The sequence below is a fragment of the Sylvia atricapilla genome, chromosome 15 (assembly GCF_009819655.1).
Source record: "Sylvia atricapilla isolate bSylAtr1 chromosome 15, bSylAtr1.pri, whole genome shotgun sequence".
Classification (NCBI taxonomy): domain Eukaryota; kingdom Metazoa; phylum Chordata; class Aves; order Passeriformes; family Sylviidae; genus Sylvia; species Sylvia atricapilla.
In genome coordinates this window covers 7,246,445-7,265,058 of record NC_089154.1, presented here as the reverse complement: position 1 = coordinate 7,265,058, position 18,614 = coordinate 7,246,445, and the positions used below count along the sequence as shown (strand labels likewise).

At 58.5% G+C, this 18,614-nt stretch overlaps 1 protein-coding gene across 3 annotated transcripts in view; it reads right to left on the bottom strand.

The window, feature by feature from the left end:
• Positions 1-6,211: 6,211 nt before the first annotated feature.
• The window catches only part of GRID2IP (Grid2 interacting protein), a 32,927-nt gene continuing 20,524 nt past the window's right edge, over positions 6,212-18,614 (bottom strand). For 2 of the 3 annotated variants that reach the window (XM_066329594.1, XM_066329595.1), the window contains 15 exons: positions 17,506-17,608; positions 17,267-17,280; positions 16,336-16,430; positions 15,609-15,726; positions 15,007-15,320; positions 13,973-14,386; positions 13,027-13,114; positions 12,002-12,079; positions 11,168-11,364; positions 10,569-10,724; positions 9,960-10,046; positions 9,411-9,540; positions 7,598-7,716; positions 7,054-7,218; positions 6,212-6,613 (listed from right to left, as the gene is read on the bottom strand). In XM_066329594.1, coding sequence (XP_066185691.1) covers positions 6,542-6,613; positions 7,054-7,218; positions 7,598-7,716; positions 9,411-9,540; positions 9,960-10,046; positions 10,569-10,724; positions 11,168-11,364; positions 12,002-12,079; positions 13,027-13,114; positions 13,973-14,386; positions 15,007-15,320; positions 15,609-15,726; positions 16,336-16,430; positions 17,267-17,280; positions 17,506-17,608 — 2,150 coding nt within the window. In that variant the 3' untranslated portion in view covers positions 6,212-6,541. Of the gene's footprint in view, positions 6,614-7,053; positions 7,219-7,597; positions 7,717-9,410; positions 9,541-9,959; positions 10,047-10,568; positions 10,725-11,167; positions 11,365-12,001; positions 12,080-13,026; positions 13,115-13,972; positions 14,387-15,006; positions 15,321-15,608; positions 15,727-16,335; positions 16,452-17,266; positions 17,281-17,505; positions 17,609-18,614 lie in introns of all 3 variants that reach the window. The other variant, XM_066329596.1, reaches the window with a different exon arrangement.

The window sequence follows — 18,614 nt, the reverse complement described above, 5'->3', positions numbered from 1 at the left end:
AGAGACTGGCAACATGTCACCAAGGAATATAAAACCCCATTTTCTTCTCCAGAAACACCTGATGGTGAGGTGTGGCATCACTGTAGGATGCCTGGAAGGGCTCCCTGGCTTGCAGAAGGGACAGGGTGAGGTCCAGGCAGGGAGGTTGGTTGGGAGTTTGAATTAATGCAGTTCCTTCCCATTTCCTCCTTCCCTCAGCTCAGCCCCACTTTGAGAGCAGCACAGGAGGGGCAGTCCCTGGCTCAGCAGTGGCTGCACTCAGTCCCCAAGGAGCCCTCAGAGCAGGTTTGGGATGGTTCCTCTTACCCTGCTGAGCCGAGCAGAGGGCCCCCCAGAGAAGAGCTGTCACCGCAGCTGGGCCAGCCCTGGTGTCACCAGGTGCCTGCTGGTCCCTGTCCTGCACGTCTGGCCCGCTCCTTTGGCCTCTCTGGCCCTTGGAAGGGGACACTTATAGGCTGCCCCCTGCCAGAGGGCTGCAGAGGTGTGGCCAGGGGTGCTGGGACACCCGGCACGGACACGCTCGTGACAAGTGGTCAGACAAGTTCTTCCTCTGAGCAAAGCCAGGCTGGGGCAGCCTCCTGTCCCACGGCTGTCACAGCACCCTTTGTCCAGGTGTGCTGCTGCACCTGAACCTGCCCTCAGCTCACCTGTGGCCTGAGAACTTGCCCGGAGTGTGACCAACCACGCTCCTGCCCAGGTGGATGAACCAGGAGAGCACCCGAGTGGAGGAGCTGCAGGATGGAGGTGCTGGAGTGCTGGGGAGGGAGTGCCACAGTCCTGCCCCATGTCCTGCAGCACCGCTGGGGTCATCCATTTACCAAAGGTCAGGCAATAAATAAGGAGTTCCCAGGGGCAGGAACCATCCCAGCACCTGCTCCCTCACAGCTGGGAGTTGTACCCTGACTCCGCAGCCTCCAGCACGAGAGCCAAAATTGGTAGAGAACCGTGATCTGGTTGAGGTCCCAGCAGCAGGCTGGCACTGGGGACACTCTGCACGTGGGCAGAGCCTTTTCCATGCTCTATAACCCCCCTGGATCCCTCTGGATCCCTCGTGAGCTGTGGCCTGGCAGGGATGCAGGCCACTGATGACCAGACCACTGCTATCTTACCTCTTTAAGGGCCAATGTGTCTTGGCTGCCGCTGAGTTTTTACTGGCACGCTTAACCTCTAACGAGGAAAGGAAAAACAGGCATCGGTATGTCAGCCCGGGGAAGCTGCTAACCCTGCTCCCACACCTCCAGCTTCCCCTGGCACCGCTGGCTCCTGCCATCCCGGGACACCGCCCGCCTCAGGAGCCGTGGAGCAGGGCCACAGGGTCACAGAGCCGGGGACTCTCCTGAGCCGCGAGGGACACGCAGAGATCACCCGGGGCTCAGCCCCGCGGGCGGGACAGGGCTCGGTGTGTCCCTGTGTCTGTCTGTCCCTCCGAAGGGACGCGGGGACAGCTCTGCAGCACCTGCCGTGCCCGCGGCAGGGGGAGGAGAGGCGGCTGCCCCGCAGGGACATCCTCGCCCTGCCGCAGGTGCCGCTCCGGCTCCGCCCGGCCGACGCCGCGCGTTCCCCGATCCCGACTCCGCCGGGGCCCAGTGGAAATTTTGCCCGTTTTGTGAATTCAGCTCACAGCCCGCTGTCCCCCGGTGCCTGGCACAGGCGGCGGCGCTTTCCTCGCCAGAGATTGTGAGGAAGGAACATCCGTGGCATGGGAATGAAGCTGCTGGAGCCGGCCCTGTATCAGCAGCGCCGGGGGACGCAGCCCACGTGGCTCTCGAGTGACCCGGCGGCACCGCAGCGCTCTAAATTCCTCCTCTGGGGATTCTTTTAAAGCATTCCCAGGTCCGTCCACCTCCTCCAGCCGCCACGGCTCGCCGGGGCCCAGAGCAGCCCAGCAGAGCCCCGAACCCGACGGAGCTCCCGACTCGAGGTAGAAGCCGAAAGGGAACTTACTGCGCTCAGCTGGGTCTTATTCTGCTCCCCGCGCCGGGCACCAGCAGGGCTCTGCCAACTGACAGGCAGCTTAAATATTGCCAGAGAATCGGGGTTTGCCAGCGGAGCTGTTAACAGGGTCACAAGGAATGAGAAGGAATATTTATAGTCAAAGTTAAACTAATTGACCGAAGTTACTCTTTTGGTCTCCCGTGGCTCTGGTGAGAAGTGCATTATTTTCACTATCAGGGCTCCCGGGTCAAACTCCACGGAGTGCCATTCTCTTAAGCAATCTGTGCGGCTACACAAGGGACACAGAACAATAAAAAATCCCGGCTGATGTCCTCTGGAGCTGACAGCCCGTGGCACAGGGAGGAGCTGACAGCCAGCCCTGTCTCTGTGTTTGTGCCTGAGCCTTCCAGAGCGCAGGATCCATCCGTGGGCTGGGATCTGTAAGAGGCTGCTGGGGCTGGAGGTTAATCCCAGAACCGAGTCCCTCCCTGGGAACAGGCCAGAGGTTTGTCTTCAGCATCATCTGTCTGAAAACCCTGACAAACCATCGGGGCCAAAACACACAGGGTGAGATGCTATAGAAGGACCTCACAGCACAGTGCCCGTGGCAGGTGGCGGCTCCCAAATCCCTGGAATTGGAGTGCACAGATCCCCAGCAGCACTGCTGAGGAGCCCCTTGCTGGGCAGGTGACCCACGAGCCTGGAGGGAGGATGGAGAATGGGCACTGTGCCCTCACTGGCCTAATCTGTGTCCCAGCCTTGAAGTTATCAACAAGGGTTTTACTGTAGGTGACACTCTAAGGGTGTGTTTCAACCTGCCAGGGGCACGGTCAGTTGGGATATTGGGAATAAATTCTTCCCTGTGAGGGTAGGGAGGCCCTGGCACAGGATGCCCAGAGAAGCTGTGCCTGCCCCTGGATCCCTGGAAATATCCAAAGCCAGACTGGATGGAGCTTGGAGCACACTGGGATAGTGGAAAGTGTCCCTGCCCAGGGCAGGAGTTAGGGGTGGATGATCTTCAAAGTCCCTTCCAGGGCCAACTTGATGGTTCCATGAAAAACCCACTGTCCGTGTTTTATCTCATTGTTTCCCAGCCACAGCTCTGATAAACATAACTGTAACCCTTGGAATCTTGCGACTGGAGATGCATTAATTTCATCTGCTGGGATTTAGAACCCCCAAATTTTCCTAAAGGTGGATCCTCAAGGGCTGCAAATGCAGTGCCAGGTGTCTTGTGCTGCCTCCCAGTCTATGCCACCTTTTTCCCCCTGACTTACAGCCCTTCCAGCCTGAAGCTGGGATCTTTCTTTGTCTCTTTGGCATCTTTTGTGGCACCTGGAGAATAATTCCGGATTGTGACCCCTCAAGCCACAATCAAGGTACTTAGTGGGAGGGTTCCCGGGTGGTTCCACTTTGCCTTGGGGACACCTGGTACAAATGTGTCCAGCTGTGATCCACCCTGACCATGCTCAAGCTGGTCATTTCCTCTCTGAGGTCTTTTCTCCTCTGTTTCTTGCAGGAAAGAATGAAATCCCTGGAGCTTTGGAGTGTGAGCTGGGATTTTCAAGGACACTGTTTCCTGGTGTGTGTCAGAGGATGGAAGTGGCACCCCTGGAGCAGGAGCAGCCAGGGCTGCCTTCCCTGCACTGCCCTTGGCTGCTGCCAGAGCTGTTATTTCCTTCCCAAGGACAGGCTTTCCTGTGAGGATGATCCCGTGGTCAGGGCTGACGCAGGAATTCTGTGTGAGGCTCAAAGGTGCCGGCTCCGGGCAGGAATTCCCTCATGTCTGCAAAAAAGTTACCGGAGCCCAGGAGAAGGGGAATGTGCAGGGAATGGTGTCAGTGCTCTGTGGGACGTGGTGCATGGAGACCCTGGGACATCATTCCCTGGGGGTTCATGGGCTCAGTCCGGACAGTGCAGCTGTGACAGCCACACTGGGCTGGTCCCTGGGGCTGCTGGATGGGCCAGGAGGAGTTGGAGCACTTGAAATGGAATTTTAGGATGGGTTGGGTTGCGTGGGACTGTTGGAGGTCACGGAATCCACTCTTCCCTGCAGCACATCCCTCGGGATCCTGTGCAGGGGGGTCCTGATCTCCAGGGAAGGGGATGCACGTGGCCAGCAAGGGACACTGTGGGTGGCTCTGCACGGAGTGTTCCAGCCCCAGGGAGCTCCCAGGGCTCCAGGAGGCTGCTGTGAACCAGCTAAACCACAGCACCTGATAGGGAACTGCTCCCTATCTGTCTGCTCCAAGTGTCACGGGAGATAAATCGCCCCGGGACGTAAACTCAGCCTCAGCCAAGAATTCTTTTTCAGAGGGAAACAATTCCCTGGCTCATAGAGTTCACTAAATGTTTTCTTCTGAAGGCTGGAGTTAAAAATCCATACTATTTTAAGAATTTGCTGCTCATTTTGATCCCTCCAGCCTGGATGCTGTGGCGCAGGAAGGTCCTTCAGGCAGTGATTCCATACCAGCCCCAGCCCAGCCCTGCAGGTGTCAGCGGCCAATATTACCAAGTGCAGAAGAGCCAGATGCAGAATTCCTCCCACCATCACCAGCAGCAATCCTGGACAGAAGGCAGAGGTCTGTGCAGTCAGGAGGCAGAAGGCAGTAGCTTTATTTTAGGAATAGCACATAGGCATTGGGTAGAGACTGAACTGTGAATATACATCATCCCATTATCAAATCATATCATCGGAAGTTCTGGCTCTTTGAAAATATTCACATAAAAATACCAAAGGGATTGGAGTTCTAACTATTTCAGAAAGTTACGACATGTAGCAAAATCTATGTACAGCATCTTCTGTCAGGACAGTTTCAAAAGAAGCTCTGGTGGTTTAAATGTTGGATATGTTTTTAAAAAAGAAAAAAAAAAAAAAATCAACGGAATGCAGTGTGCAACATCCAAAGGGGAAAGAGGAGCAGAGGGAGCGTGGCCCTGTCCTGGACCTCGGGGACACAAAGCTACCCACTACCTGGCACTTAAAGCTGTATAAACGGAGATCACTTGTGAAAATTTACTTCACTTTCTACAGCAGGGTTTAAAAAAATACCAAAACCCGGAGATTTGAGGGTGGTAAGGTCTCCCATAAATAATGCACCGGTCGGTGATTGTGTCCTGGAGCGGCGGCTGCAGGACGAGCCCTTGCTCTGGCATCGGGTGGAGGGGTGACCTGTTCTGCGTTTGCTGCGGGGCCGGGATCGGGAGGCGATGGACGCGTTCTGCACGGAGGAGATGCTCGCAAAGGCGCCCACGGTGCGGCTGCTGCGGGAGCTGGCGGGAGCCTGCGCTGGCCGAGGGATGCTGTCCCTCCATCCCAGGGGCGGCACGGGGGAGCGCGGGCAGCTGAGACAGCCGGGCCGTGGGGACAGAGGGGTGGGCAGGATGGGAGGTGGGTGTGCAGGGTGGGAGATGGGTGTGCAGGGGGGAGGTGGGTGTGCAGGGTGGGAGATGGGTGTGCAGGGTGGGAGATGGGTGTGCACACTGGACGGTGGATGTGCACACTGGGAGGTGGCCGTGGACGTTTCTGGAGTTCCCTGGGACATTTATTCCCCATGAAAAGCAGTAAAGTAAATTCCTGCAGTACCGGGGCTCTCAGCACTCCAGACTGGAACAGGGCAGGGGGTGTTTGCCTCTGCCCTGCCTCGGGGCAGCACCTGGGGCTGCAGAGGACTCCTGCTCATGTTTTTAGGCTCTCAGGGGTTCTGTGCTTTCCAAGGAGGCATCAAAATGCTCCCGGCTGTCTGCTGGCGAGCTCCAAGAACCTCGTGCTGATGGTGTTACACTCTTGGGAAGGTTTCAAGATCCGTCAGCCTCTGGCACAACCCAAAGCAGAGCTTTGGCCAGGAAGGACCCGTGAGCTGGGAAGGATCAGATCCGTCCTTGGGACCACACGGATGTGCCAGGAGGGCTCTGCAAGGTCCCACTGCTTTCCATTGCCACTGGCTGGCAGTGCAAGGGAATTGTAGCTTCCAGGTCACCTCCAGTGATCTCTGCTCTGCTGTTACCCTCTGCTCAGGTGCAGCTCCAGCCCCACAAGCTCTGCCCCAGGGCAGAAGGGCTTGGACAGGGACTGGAGAGGACTCAGCAGCATCCTCAGGGTCCCAGAGGAGCTGGAGGAGGCTGCCCTCCTGCTCATCCCCCCGTGCTCCCCTCCCTGCTGACCTGCTCTGGCTTCCCAGGGGCTCTGTGGCTGGGCTCTCCCCACCCCAGAGCTGCCTGGGCAGAGCCCCCCACGCTCGGGCAGTGCCTGTGGGGATGTGGGGAAGGTCTCCAGCAGCTGCTGATGCCAGATACAGGTGTCTGAGAAATGTGGGACAGTGGGGATTTGCCAGATGGATGTGAAACCCTTGGCTCAGTGATCCCCTGGAAATGGAGGGTGCCAAGGAAGCTCTGTCAGGACCAGTGCAGGGTTTATCTTGGTGTCACCCTCACGCCGCCCTCTGTCACCTGCAGTGCCTTCTCTGTGCCCACCTGCCCCGACCCCTCTGTCCCTGACTCTGCCGGGTGGTAGCAGGTGGCAGCAGCGTATTTACAACCAGACTGGACAGGAGCAAATTGCACTTTGTTGGCAATGAATTGTTGCACCTCGGGTGGCCACGGGCCGTCACCAGGCGAGGGGAGAGGTCATCCTGGGGCTGCGCTGGCTCTCGCCCCCCTGCACGTCACTGAGAGCCCTCTGTGGGACAGAAAGGGCAGCGCTGAGTGTGGGGCTGCTGTGGCAGGAGGGAGCTCAGGGTATCGGCCACAGGGTGCCCAGAGAAGCTGGAATCCCTGGAAGCATCCAAGGCCAGGTTGGGCAGGGCTGGGAGCACCCTGGGAACACCCATGGCAGGGGATGGGACATGGGGTGATCTCCCTTCCAACCCAAACCATTCCAGGATTCTCTGAACAACCACATCACCCTCCCCTGGGGCTTGTGCTTGAGGCCTCCCTCAGTGTCCCACCCTGGCCAGTTGATTTGTATGTTAGAAAAATTGCACTTTATCAGCATTAGAAAAATTGCCTTGTACTCAGGTACAGCTGCTCACAAAAGCGCATCCTGCTCCCACCACTCACACACAAATAACACACCTCACTGACACTCCACAGGAGATACTGTGGAAAGGTTCAGCTCACCTCAAACTTGCTCATGAACTCTGCAAAAATGCCAAAGAAGGCTTCAGAAGTCGTCATTTTTGAGTCTTCCCCAAAGAAGGACAGCACCTTGCCAAACTCCTCCATGGCCTTGTGCTGCAGGTCGTCCAGGGAGCGCATGGCAGGCTGGGCACTCTCCAGGAAGGACTGCAGGAATTGGCTTAAGGACAAAGAACTGCTCCATGGCTCTGGTGGGGATCACAATCCCTTATCAATATCTTATCAAATGGCTGGGATCCAGCCCAGCTGGCAGCAGGGAGCCGCTGCACTGGCACGTGTGGAGGTGCTGGCACATGTGGAGGTGCTGGCAAGCTCAGCACAAGTCTCAAGGACAGGTGTCCCAGCACGTTCCCCCCGGGGCTGTGCCACACAGGGGCACCACCAAACCTCCCCAGCCTGGCTGAGAGCTGGGGGAGCTCCCCAGCAATGCTGAGAGTCCCAGACACAGCCCTGGCTCTGGCAAGGAGCCCCCAAGGCACAGGCAGGGTTTCACTGGAGGGGGATTTCCCCTCTCCCAGAAGGATACGGTCATGACGATGGCAAACCTGTCCTCAGGGGTGGCTGGCATGCTGTGACAGGCCTTCTGGATGTCACTCACTGTGGTGTGCAGGTCCTTCAGGTCAGCTGTCAGTGTCCTCTGGTTCACTGCAGGAGAGCAGCAGGGTCAGCAGGGCTGGGATGGGGAGGTCTGGGTTTGTTCCCACAACACGGGCAGGAGCGTGGCCGTGGGTCAGGGGGTCAGTCTGTCTGCCTGCACTGCTCTGCACCAATAATCTGCTGCCCAGGCAGGGAGGACAACCAGAGTGTCCTGCTGGGAGCAGCAGGTTACCAGGAGTTCTTGGTGCTCACACCTAGAGAAGTCAGGGGTGTCAAAAGGAGCCTGGAACACACCGAGGACAAGGAGCACACAGGATTCATGGTGATGGACACACAGGTAGCTGGGAGGGGACAGGAGGGACACAGGACAGCAGGACAAGAGAGGACACAGTGGCAGGAGTTTGGGCAGCTGGGAGCCTCCAGTGAAGGAAGGGTTATTTGAGAGTTAGGCCAGATACAAACTCCAGCTGGGAAAGCTCCAGGTACAGACCTTCCTCAAGTGGAAATTTACAGCTCCAGGCCGGAATTTGCTCCTTTATTTATCCATTTAGCACTAATTCCCAAGGGAATTGCTCACTAACAGCAGGGGATGGTGTGCCAGGGGAATGCAGCTCATGCTTTGTAGAGATTCAGTGCATCATTTAAAATCACAGAATTGTGGAATCATTTAGGTTGGGAAAGCCCTCTAAAGTCATCCAGTCCCACTGTTTCCCCAGCAGTGCCAAAGCCACCACTAACCCAAGCACTGTCCCCAAGTGCCACATCCACAGCACCTTGAAATCCCTCCAGGCATGGGGACTCCACTCCTGCTCTGGGCAGCTGTGCCAGGGCTGGGCAGCATTTCCAGGGTGGAATTTCCCCTCAAATCCCACCTAAACCTCCCCTGGCCCTGAGGCCATTCCCTCTCCTCCTGTCCCTGTTCCCTGGGAGCACAGCCCGACCCCCCCGGCTGTCCCCTCCTGGCAGGGACTTGTGCAGAGCCACAAGGTCCCTCCTGAGCCTCCTTTTCTCCAGGCTGAGCCCCTTCCCCAGCTCGCTCAGCCTCTCCTGGGGCTCCATTCCCTTCCCCAGCCCTGTTCCCATCCCTGGCCATGCTCCAGCCCCTTTGTGTCCTGGTTATGAGGGCCCAGAGCTGGCCCAGCACTGGAGGTTCCCCAGCAGTGCCAGCACAGGGATGGGCACTGCCCTGGTCCTGTGTCACACCTGACCAGCCCCTGGTGCCACCACCAGCACCAGTGGATGGAGAACAACTCCAGCAGATGTGTGACAGGTTTTCATTGCAGAAGATGGAGCTGTAGGGTCCTTATTGAACGTGACATAGCTGTGACTGAACTGTGACCCCTCCCCGAGGTGCTGCACCCTCTGCACCACAGGTGACCGCGCAATGCTGGCACCTGCAGCAGCACCTGCACAGCTGGATGGAGGCTGGGGCACACCATCTGCTGGCATTTCCATTTCCTGTGCCTCCTCTGCACTTCCAAGGTGCCTCTGAAACTGGGAATCTCAGTTTCAAGTCAGGAGGGAATAGCAGGGCAGGGACCAGAGCCTCATCCAGGCACCGCCAAGTGCAGCAGTGTGGGATGGGTGGCACCTCACTGTCACTGAGCTCCTTCTCCTCTTGCTCAGGACCATTCCTCCCCTGTTCTGGCTCCCACCCTGCTCCTGCCAAGGCTGTGCAGCTCCTGGCTGAGCCCAGACTCAACCCAGACCCAGAGGCAGTGCGAGGACACGAGCTCCTTTACCTTTGGCAGCGAGCGGCACTGTCGGAAGATCCTTGGCAAAGCCCAGGAGCTCTGGGAAGTGTTGGCTGAGGGATTTGGCAAGAATGTGCAGGAAGGTGGATTTCCCATCGACAGTCTTGGTCGTGTTCAGCTGCAGCAAAGCAGAACAAGTGAGGACCCCCCTGCAGAGGGAGCGGGGCTCACACACACTCGGGGTCCAGCCCCACACTCCCCTGGTTAATGGTTAAATTGCACATTTAATGTTTACACACCACGTGTGCCCACATTGGTGGTGTGGAGGTGCCCCCTCCTGCAGGACAGGGCTGTCCCCACCCCCTCTGCAGCCCCTGTGGGGTGAGGACCTTCTCCCGGCCACACCTGGCCCCTGGCCAGCCTGAGGTGGGCAGGATTCCCAGCACTGGAGCACCAAACTCACAGCAGAGTGTCTCTGAAGTCCCCCCATGGACCACTCCAGCCCCCTCCACCCCTGGGGGCTCTTGTGAGAACAGCCTTGCTGGACACAAGGAGCTCCCAGTGTCGGTGTCCCCTGCAGTTCCTGGCTCCTCTTACCTCAGTGAGGAAGTTGATTTTAAAGCCCGTTGTTTTGCTGGTCTTGGGCTGCCCATTGTTCAGGTAGTTCCCCATGGCCAGAACAAACTGGAAAGAGGAAACCAGGCCATGAGGGGCTGGTGATGTCCTGCACAGGTGTCCTCTCATCTCCCAGCTCCTGGGACTCTGAAATTCTTGTCACTACCCATTAATGTACAGAAAAACACTGTCCCCATGGATTTAAGGAATTGCTGGGGGAGTCACTGGCCAGGAGCTACTAAGGAGTTCCATCACTCATCTGCAAATGCCTTTGAGCACACAGAGACCTCATTTATCCCACCTGCTTTTTTTTTAAAAGCAAAACCAAATGCATCAGCAGCAATTTGGGACAGCTCCTCTCAGGAGGGTCATGGAGGAACTGCAGTGGGATTTGTTCTCTCTCTGCCAGGCACAGCCCATGCCAGGACCCCAAAAACCCCTCCTGAGGGGGACAGGCAGTGTGGGGTGCACAGGGACCAGCCTGGCATGCTGCCCAAATGTGGGACACACCCCTGGGGCTGGCCGTGGGTGCTCCTCTGGAATGCTGAGGGCCTTTGGTGACTTGCTACAACCAGGAGGGACTGCTCTGACCTCCAGGATCTTTGCCAGCTTCTTGCTGCTTTTCAGCTCTAGGGAGGCCTTGCAGATGCACTCGTAGCTGGCTTTGATCTCCTCAGTCTTCTCCTGCAGGGTGGTCTTAAAGTGCAGGCTGCGCAGGCGGATCTTGTACTCGGGCACCGACAGCATCTGGGGCAGGAGGAGGGCAGGGTCACCATCCCCAGCAGCCACAACCCCTCCTGCACGGGCTTTTTCTGCCCTGCTGCCCTGGCCAGGGGAGCAGCAGGTACAGGCGGCACACACGGAATGGCTGGGCTGGTTTGCTGCCACGGGATGGGCACTGCCACACCAACATCCACGAGGGACTTCATCAATAGAAAATAAACCAGAGGTGGCCAAAGTCACTGTCCTCAGGGACCAAACGTGGTGGTGGCTCCGCAGTTCTGAACCAGCCCCTGGGAGCTGCCCTCAGGCATCAACCCAGCATCAGCCCAGTGCCACCAGCTCCTTCCACTCCAGGTGTGAGTGTGCTGCTGGCAGGGACAGGGCACACACAGCTCACCCAGGTGAGAGGCACACCTGGGGGCTGGGGCACACACAGCCCCTCCCAGAGCACGTCCCTGCCCGGGCACCTGCAGCACGAACTGGTCGGGCTCGCTGAGCTTGCCGGGGTTCTCCTTGTAGCTCTGGAAGCGCTGCACCTCCTCCCCGTCCGGGGCGTAGAGCAGGAGCTGCTTGATGTGGGACGGCTCCAGGCGATCCGTCTCCATCGTCATCAGGATCTGCCGCAGCTCGATGTGCGACAGCTTCAGGTGGGCGATCAGGATGGCTGCGGGGAGGGAGGGACGTCCCTGTCACTCCGCGGGAAAGGAGGGGACCCCGGGGGTGTGGCAGGGCTGGGGACACACTGCCCGGCAGGACCGGGACAGGACGGGGACATCAGCCTCCCCACGGGGTGAGCCTTGTGCAGGTGGCCAGGCAGGCACGGCCCTGGGGCAGGGAGGGCTTCCCACTCCCTGGGACCCTGCAGAGGCTGCACGGGCACCCCACGGGTGGCTCTGGTCCTGCAGCCCCCCAGGGCACCGCACACGCCAGGCTGGGACCAGCCCTGCTCCCACAGGCAGGGAGGGATCCCTGGCAGGCTCCCACCAAACCCTCCCACCCTCCTCCCCACCACAAGCACATCCTGGAGAAGCAGCACTGCCCCTCCACTGCCCCACCTCACCCCACGGGACCCTGCAGGACAGTGAGGCACATCCCATCTCCATCCTTCCCCAGAAAGTTCCCTCTTTCCCCCTGCCGGGGGCTGAACACAGTCTGGGGCAGCTCTGGGCTGCAGGAAAATCCATCCCGGCTGAGCTGTGCTCATGGGATCGACCTTGTGTTCCTTCCTTTTACCTTTCCAGTTCTCTACATCCCACCTGTGGGCCCCTTTTGGGGGTACCTTCACCGTGGACTTGACTTACATGTGTTGTAGGCCTTTTTGTGGGACAAAATTTCAACCACGTCTTTCTTTTTAAAGTTTTCAGGCATGAGAGTTGGCTCTGGAAGAGAAACTGAAAGATTTAATCGTGGGTAAGGACACGCTCAAGAGGCTCCAGCGGGAAGAAAACTGTCCTGCAAACAGTGAAACCATGAATGAGAGGGAGCAGAACGGATGCTTTGCACACAGCAATGGCTCCAGGAATCCTTGAATTCTGCGATTCAAAGATCTCCCCAATGGAGGACTCAGCTGGAGCTGAAAAAGGCAAAACGAGAGGTGAAACACACAGAAAATCCCAGACTGCTCAGAAACATCCTAAAAAAACCCAGTGTCCCCTGAGATGAGTCCCATTTCATCCCACTGCCAGCTGGGCAGCGTGGCCCTTGCAGGAGGGCTCAGACATCCCAGGTTTTTTACTGGAATGTCTCCCACCAGCACCACCAGCACTCCACAGCCCCAGCCTGCATCCTGCTCTGCTTTTGTGGCACCCAAAAACTCCTCTGGGTGGGAGATCCCACTGGGTCTGTGGGACACCTCAGCTGAGGAGAGCAATGGGGGCTGCACAGGCACAGCTCCAGACCCATCACAGCTCTTGGGAGACATCCACTGATTGTTTGTGTGGAAAGCCAAGTGCTGCTGGTGGTGATTTCTTTGGACACAAGAATGTTTTCACGGCTTTTTCAGCATTTCCAGAGTTCTCAAACACTGGAGCTGCGATTGGTGAAAGCCTCCAGCCAGGTGTCAGTGCCCAGTGAAATGCGGAGAGAAGATAGATCACGGCAGCAGAGATAATTAAGGGAGATAATGAAACCATCTCCACCTTAATGATCCGCTCTGCCACCAGCCACGAAATCCTGAGGATGAACAAATTCATGCCACGGGTGATGTCACAGACAGGCATTGCCTTGCTGCCCATCCAGCCCCAGGTCCTCCCAGCTCCTCCCAGTTCCTCCCAGCTGGCACCAGCCTCTGCTGGTACCAGGAGTTATTTTGGGGCTCAGTACTTACTCGTGGGTTTCTGAGTCCCGAAGTGCAGCTCCAGGTCGAGGTATTTGACCATGTCACTCAGCTTGTCGTAATCCGAGTCTTCCCCGAGCTGTGGGGGATGAGGAGTCAGGAGCTGTGCCGGCACAGGGACAGCCCGGCGGTGCCCACCCGTGCTGGCACATTCCCTGTCCCCCACACTGAGCTCCGTGTCCCCAGAAGGAGCCAGGACAGGCTGGTGGCACCGTCCTGTGGCAGGAGGCTCAGATTCCCTCAGCTCCTGGCACAGCTGAAATCCTACAGAGCATCTCTTGTCTTCCCTTGCTCCTTGGTTGTGATCCCTTTACTGAAGGATAAAATGGGAATTCCAGCAGCTTCAGGAATTTTTCTGCAGGCAGAAAAATCACTGTGAAGAAGTCTCTTCCTTCCCGGAGCGCTGAGGAGAGGGACCTGCAGGATTTCAAGTGCCTGTGGGGCTGGAAGATGATGGCACAGCTCCCCTCTGGCTGCTCAGGGAATACAGTGTGTTAAATCCCAGAGTTAAACCCCAGGCGGGGATTGGATCCACCTCAGACTTCTGCTCCACTTCATGTCCACGGTGCCAAAGAATTGCCATGTCTTGTCTCACCCCTCACCTCTGCTGTCCCCTGCCCTGTCCTGGGCTCTGCCCTCACTCTGCTCCGACCATCCTCATCCTTTCCCACTGATAAAACCCTCCACAGCTGCAGAGCACATCTGGAGGCAGCTCCTGGCTGTGGCAACCCCTCAGGGCAGGGCAGTGCTCCCCTGGGCTCTGTGGCTGAAACCAGCACCTCAGAGGATTCCCAGGCTCTCTCCCCACCCCAGCAGGTTGGTCCAAACCGCTGGAACAACGACACGAATCCCTGCGGAGCCTCGGCGCAGCTCTCTGCTCCCCAGGACGCGGCCGGGACCCCCGTGCCTCACCCCACTGCCCTCTCCCGGGCCATACCTGCCCCCAGATGGTTCCCTCCGAGTTCTCCACCTGCTCCCAGCGCAGCCTCTTGACGCTCATGTGGTTGGACTCGCTCCTGCGGTGCAGCAGCCCGCGGTGCAGGGGAGGAGCGCAGGGCACGGGCGGCGGCGGCGGCGGCGGCGGAGGAGGAGGGATGGGGTGCAGGTGGCTCACCAGGGACTTGGGGGCGGGTGCCGAGCTGGCCTTGGTGGCCTCGGCCTTGGTGGGACCGCTCTGGGGGTCGTGGAACTGCAGAGGGGGCGGCGGGGGCGGGGGGCTGAGGGGAGGAGGAGGGATGTGGTCCGAGAGCGTGGAGTAGGTCAGGGAGCTGCCCTCGTCGCTGCTGCTGATGTACTCGCTGCTGCTGACATCGTTGGTGACATAGCTGCCCTGGTCATCCTGGAAACTCATCTGGCACAGAGCAGAGGCTGGAGGTGGCACCTCATCCTCCATCCAGCATCCTCCACCCACACCACCCCCTGTGTCCTGCCCCTGATCCCTTAAACTTTAGCTTTCATATTTTCAGATTCTGTGCTGCCTAGGTGTGTAGTTCTCAGCCTCAAGTGCCAGTCAGCTCTCTTCACAAAGCAGGGAGACAAAATAAATATTTTTCTTGCTAAGGACCAAGGACAACTTTCAGCCCAACAGCACAAACAATGGTGGACTGAAGGGAGGAACAAGGATGGGACCTCACAACCTGAAGCTGGAATTGGACAATTAAACCAAATATGCAAATGGACCAAAACTTATAAAAATATAAGATCTTGTGACCAGCGAGCCAGTTTGTGACCATTCTGAGTCCACCTTGAGTGTAGCCCTGGCCAGACCCTGTCCTGCCCAAGGTGGATCCTGGAGACCTTTCAATAAATAACTGCTTTATTCTCCAGCCCTGTCCAGTCTCTGTTTCAGGTCACCCTTCCCAAGGCATCGCCTTTCCCTGCCACCTGCAGAGCCCCAGGACGCGTCCCTTGAGGCCGCGCACGGCCAGCTCCATACCCGGGGCACCTCTGAGCGCTCCATGCCACGCTCACCTCCTCGTAGTCATTCTCGGGGGTGAGGAAATCATCCACGATGGTGACGCGGTGCCCCAGCTGCTCGCTGAGCGCGTCCAGGAACCTGTCGGTGTCGCGGCTGCGCGGGGGCCTGGAGAAGGTGAAGAGCTTCTTCCGTCGCGACAGCGGCGAGTATTGCCGGTGTTTGGGCGACGGGGCCGGGCTGCTGTCCAGGCTGACGTAGGGGTTGGACTCGGTGCTGCACGGCGAGGCCACGCTGCTGTGCAGGCGGTAGTAGCAGGGCTGGGTCGCCAGCGGCTCGCCCGGCCACGCCAGCCCCGGTTTGCGGCCACCTGCGGGACACAGGCAGGTGCTGTGTGGGCGGCCTGCAGAGCCCGAGGAGCCCGAGAGGGAGAAGGAGAGAAGGGATCTGTTCAGGCGGAGCCCGCAGTGCAGAGCAGCACGCTGTGATCCCATGGGATGCTCCATCCCACAGCTGCCCTCCAGCAGCCGAAGCTCTGCAGAGGCCGCGCTGCAGCCATCGCTGCTTCCTTATGAAATGGCACCAAAGAGCACCTTGTGTTCTCCTCCACCTGCCCGGCCAGCACCACCCACGGTCACCTGAGCTCCCCTAGAGGTACCTGCGGCGTGTGGCAGCTCCGGGGCGGGGGGTGATGTCCTGTGCAGGGCAGTGTTGCCCACCTTGCCAGCGAAGCCGCCGATCAGGCGATTCTCCAGCTCCGCATAGACAGCCGACATCTGGGCAAGGACAGAGAGCTGCTGCTGTGCCCTCACACACAGGCCTTGTGGACCCCCAGAGACCTGCCATGGGCCCACAGAGACCTGCCATGTCCCCCCAGAGACCTGCCATGGGCCCCAGACCAGGCTGACCAGAGCAGCTGTGGCTGCCCCACCCCTGTGTCCAAGGCCAGGCTGGACAGGGCTTAGAGCCCCCTGGGATAGTGGAAGGTGTCCCTGCCCCAGGCAGGGGTGGGACTTTAAGGTCCTTCCAGCCCAAACCATTCAGGGACTCTGGCCTGTCAGTACCCGTCTCTTACTCTTTAAAGGGGGGCTTCACCCCAGCCCAGGCCACTCTGGCTTGTCTGAGCCCCCCCAAGAGCCTCTCACTGATGAGGCTGCAGGAAGACACTGGCAGACATCAGCCTCGTTAAAGGTGACTAATTGCCCAGGAAGGTGACCCCAGAGAGGCAGGGACAGCCCCCTGCAGATATTCACCCACAGACACGTCCTTCCCTTTTTCCTGCTGCCCTGTGTTCACAGTAAAGGAGTCAAAGTGCTTTCCTGTGGACACACCACCCCACACCCGCGGGCAGAGCCTTGCCAGAGGTGTCCCTCGCCCAGTCACACCATTTTGGGGTTGGGTGTCTCCGGGAGGGACGTGCCATCACCAGCCTGTCTCTCTCCAGGGATCAGGCGAATGGGGACCTCCACGGTGTCACTGCCTGCGGGAGGGAGAGACAAAGCTGTGACTCCTCTGTCTGTGCCCCCAGCTCCCCACACCCGCAAAGGGCCCCCTGTCTCTTGCTGGGACCCAGAGTGACCCCCCTGCCCCAGCTCCCGGCTCTGGAGGTCCGAGGGAGCAGTGCAGGGTGGGTTTAAGATCAGCACAACAGTTCTGAGCTGCACCACTCTTCCCTCGGGTCAGCTGAGGACAGGGCTGCTCCCCACAGCTGGCCAACATCTGCCCAGACACGGCTCCCCTCCAACACACACAGCTGTCGGCTGCTCTCCCTGCTCTAATCCTCACCAGAAAAGCTCCTCGGAGCCAAGTTAGAGGATCTTCCCCTCGGGAAATGTCTCAGACCCCCCTGACAGCAGAGGAGCACCACATGCCAGGGAGCTCCTTTGGGAGGTCATGGGCAGGTCGTGGTCAGGAGCAAGGGTCAAGGGCCCCTCAGCATCAGCCAGGAGTGATGGGAACAGACAGGTCTGTGTCACCTGAAGGGAAGGAGGGCTTGTGCCCCAAATGGGGTTCGTCAAGAGTCTCAAAGTGGCCCTGAACCATGATCTCCTTCCTCACATGGATTTCACAAATGTGGTTTTTCCTGTTAATTTGATGGAATCTGAGAATGTTCAGAGGGAAGCCACAAGTTTTGCCCCTAGCAGGACCAGTTCACATCTGAGTAATGGAAGGGGTTGGAAACAACATTCAGCCTTATGATCAAGTGGCCTCTCATTTAACCGGCTCTTTCACTGTGGAATCTCTGTCCCTGGAGGTGTCCAAGGCTCCCCTGGATGTGGCACTCAGTGCTCTGGGCTGGGTGTCAAGGTCGGGAACAGTCACAGGTCAGGCTCAATTACCTTGGAGGGCTTTTCCCACCTAAATGACTCTGTGATTCTACGATCCTGCGACTCTGTCTCTGAAAACACGGATTTCCCACCGATGCCTCCATGCTGGCTCTGCTCTGACCTCCACCTTTGCCTCCATCTTCTCCCATCAGGAATTTGGTCAGGAATTTGGCTTGGGGCAGAGCAGGACACTGCAGGCACAACCCCCAGGAGCCAGCTCCCAGTCACCCACCTGCTGCCCCCTCCTCAGGGCGGGGGGTCCGGAGGCTGCCCCGGCACAGGGAGGCCCCTCGGATGGAGCTGCGGTACCGATCCTCGGCCTCTGCCTCGGCTGCAGCAGGAAACACCTCTGTGAGGCACAGCCCAGAGCTCCCCACCCCTCCTCACCCCGGCACAGGTACCCCCAGAGCCCCCCCGGCCCATGGGACTGACAGCAGCTGCCATTCCCAGGTAGCTGCTCTCTCTATCCCCAGGGAGCTGAGCAGCTTCCAGATGCTCCTGCCAGCCCAGGGCAGGGATGGATGCACAGAGATGGGACATCTAGTCCACTTTTCCAGCAGGATTGGCATCCACCAGCTCATGGCCCACAGGAAACTGCAGCCCTGAGCTGGGCTGGTCCCAGGAAACCCTTCCTGCCCCCAAGGGGAAAGAAGGAAGTGGGGCCAGCCCTGGAATGCTGCCTGCAAGGAGCACATGGTCCATGCATTGTCCATGTGCAGCTCAGTGTGGCAGCTGGGGGAGGCTCAGGCTCACAGCAGGATGGAGGGAGCAGAGCATTCCTGTCTGAGGTACCTGACAGGGCAGCACTGGGACGTGGGGATCACTGGAGTTTGGAAGCCCAGGGGAAGGACCAGCCCAAACCCAGAGATCTCTGGCCATGGTGGTCCTAGACACACAGAACAGACCAGAACAACCAAAACTGCTCATGCTCAGAGACTGCCTCGTTCACCTGAGACACTGAGAGGAGCCAGGGACCAGCCTGGAGCTGGGAACAACAGCCTGGGACAGGGAGATTTGCTCCTGTGCTTCCCTCCTCCCCTGGCTGGGGATTCCTGCTCTGCATTCCTGGCATGCAGCTGCGATCTCAGGTTGTACACTAATAACAGGGCATGAATTCTTGGGAATGCACAGCCCATGGCTGAGCTGTGATTCTGCACACACAAAGCAGAGGTGGCTGAGTGCAGTGAGCAGATCCAGCATGCACGGGGCACAGGATCCCATGCACAACAGGAAGGATTTGCACCAGGACTTGGAGCTGTTTCTGTTTTCTGCTAAAATCACCGTGTTCCTCCAAAAGCCTCTCTTCAAGCAACGCTGCTTTTACCTTTGCTGAGTCT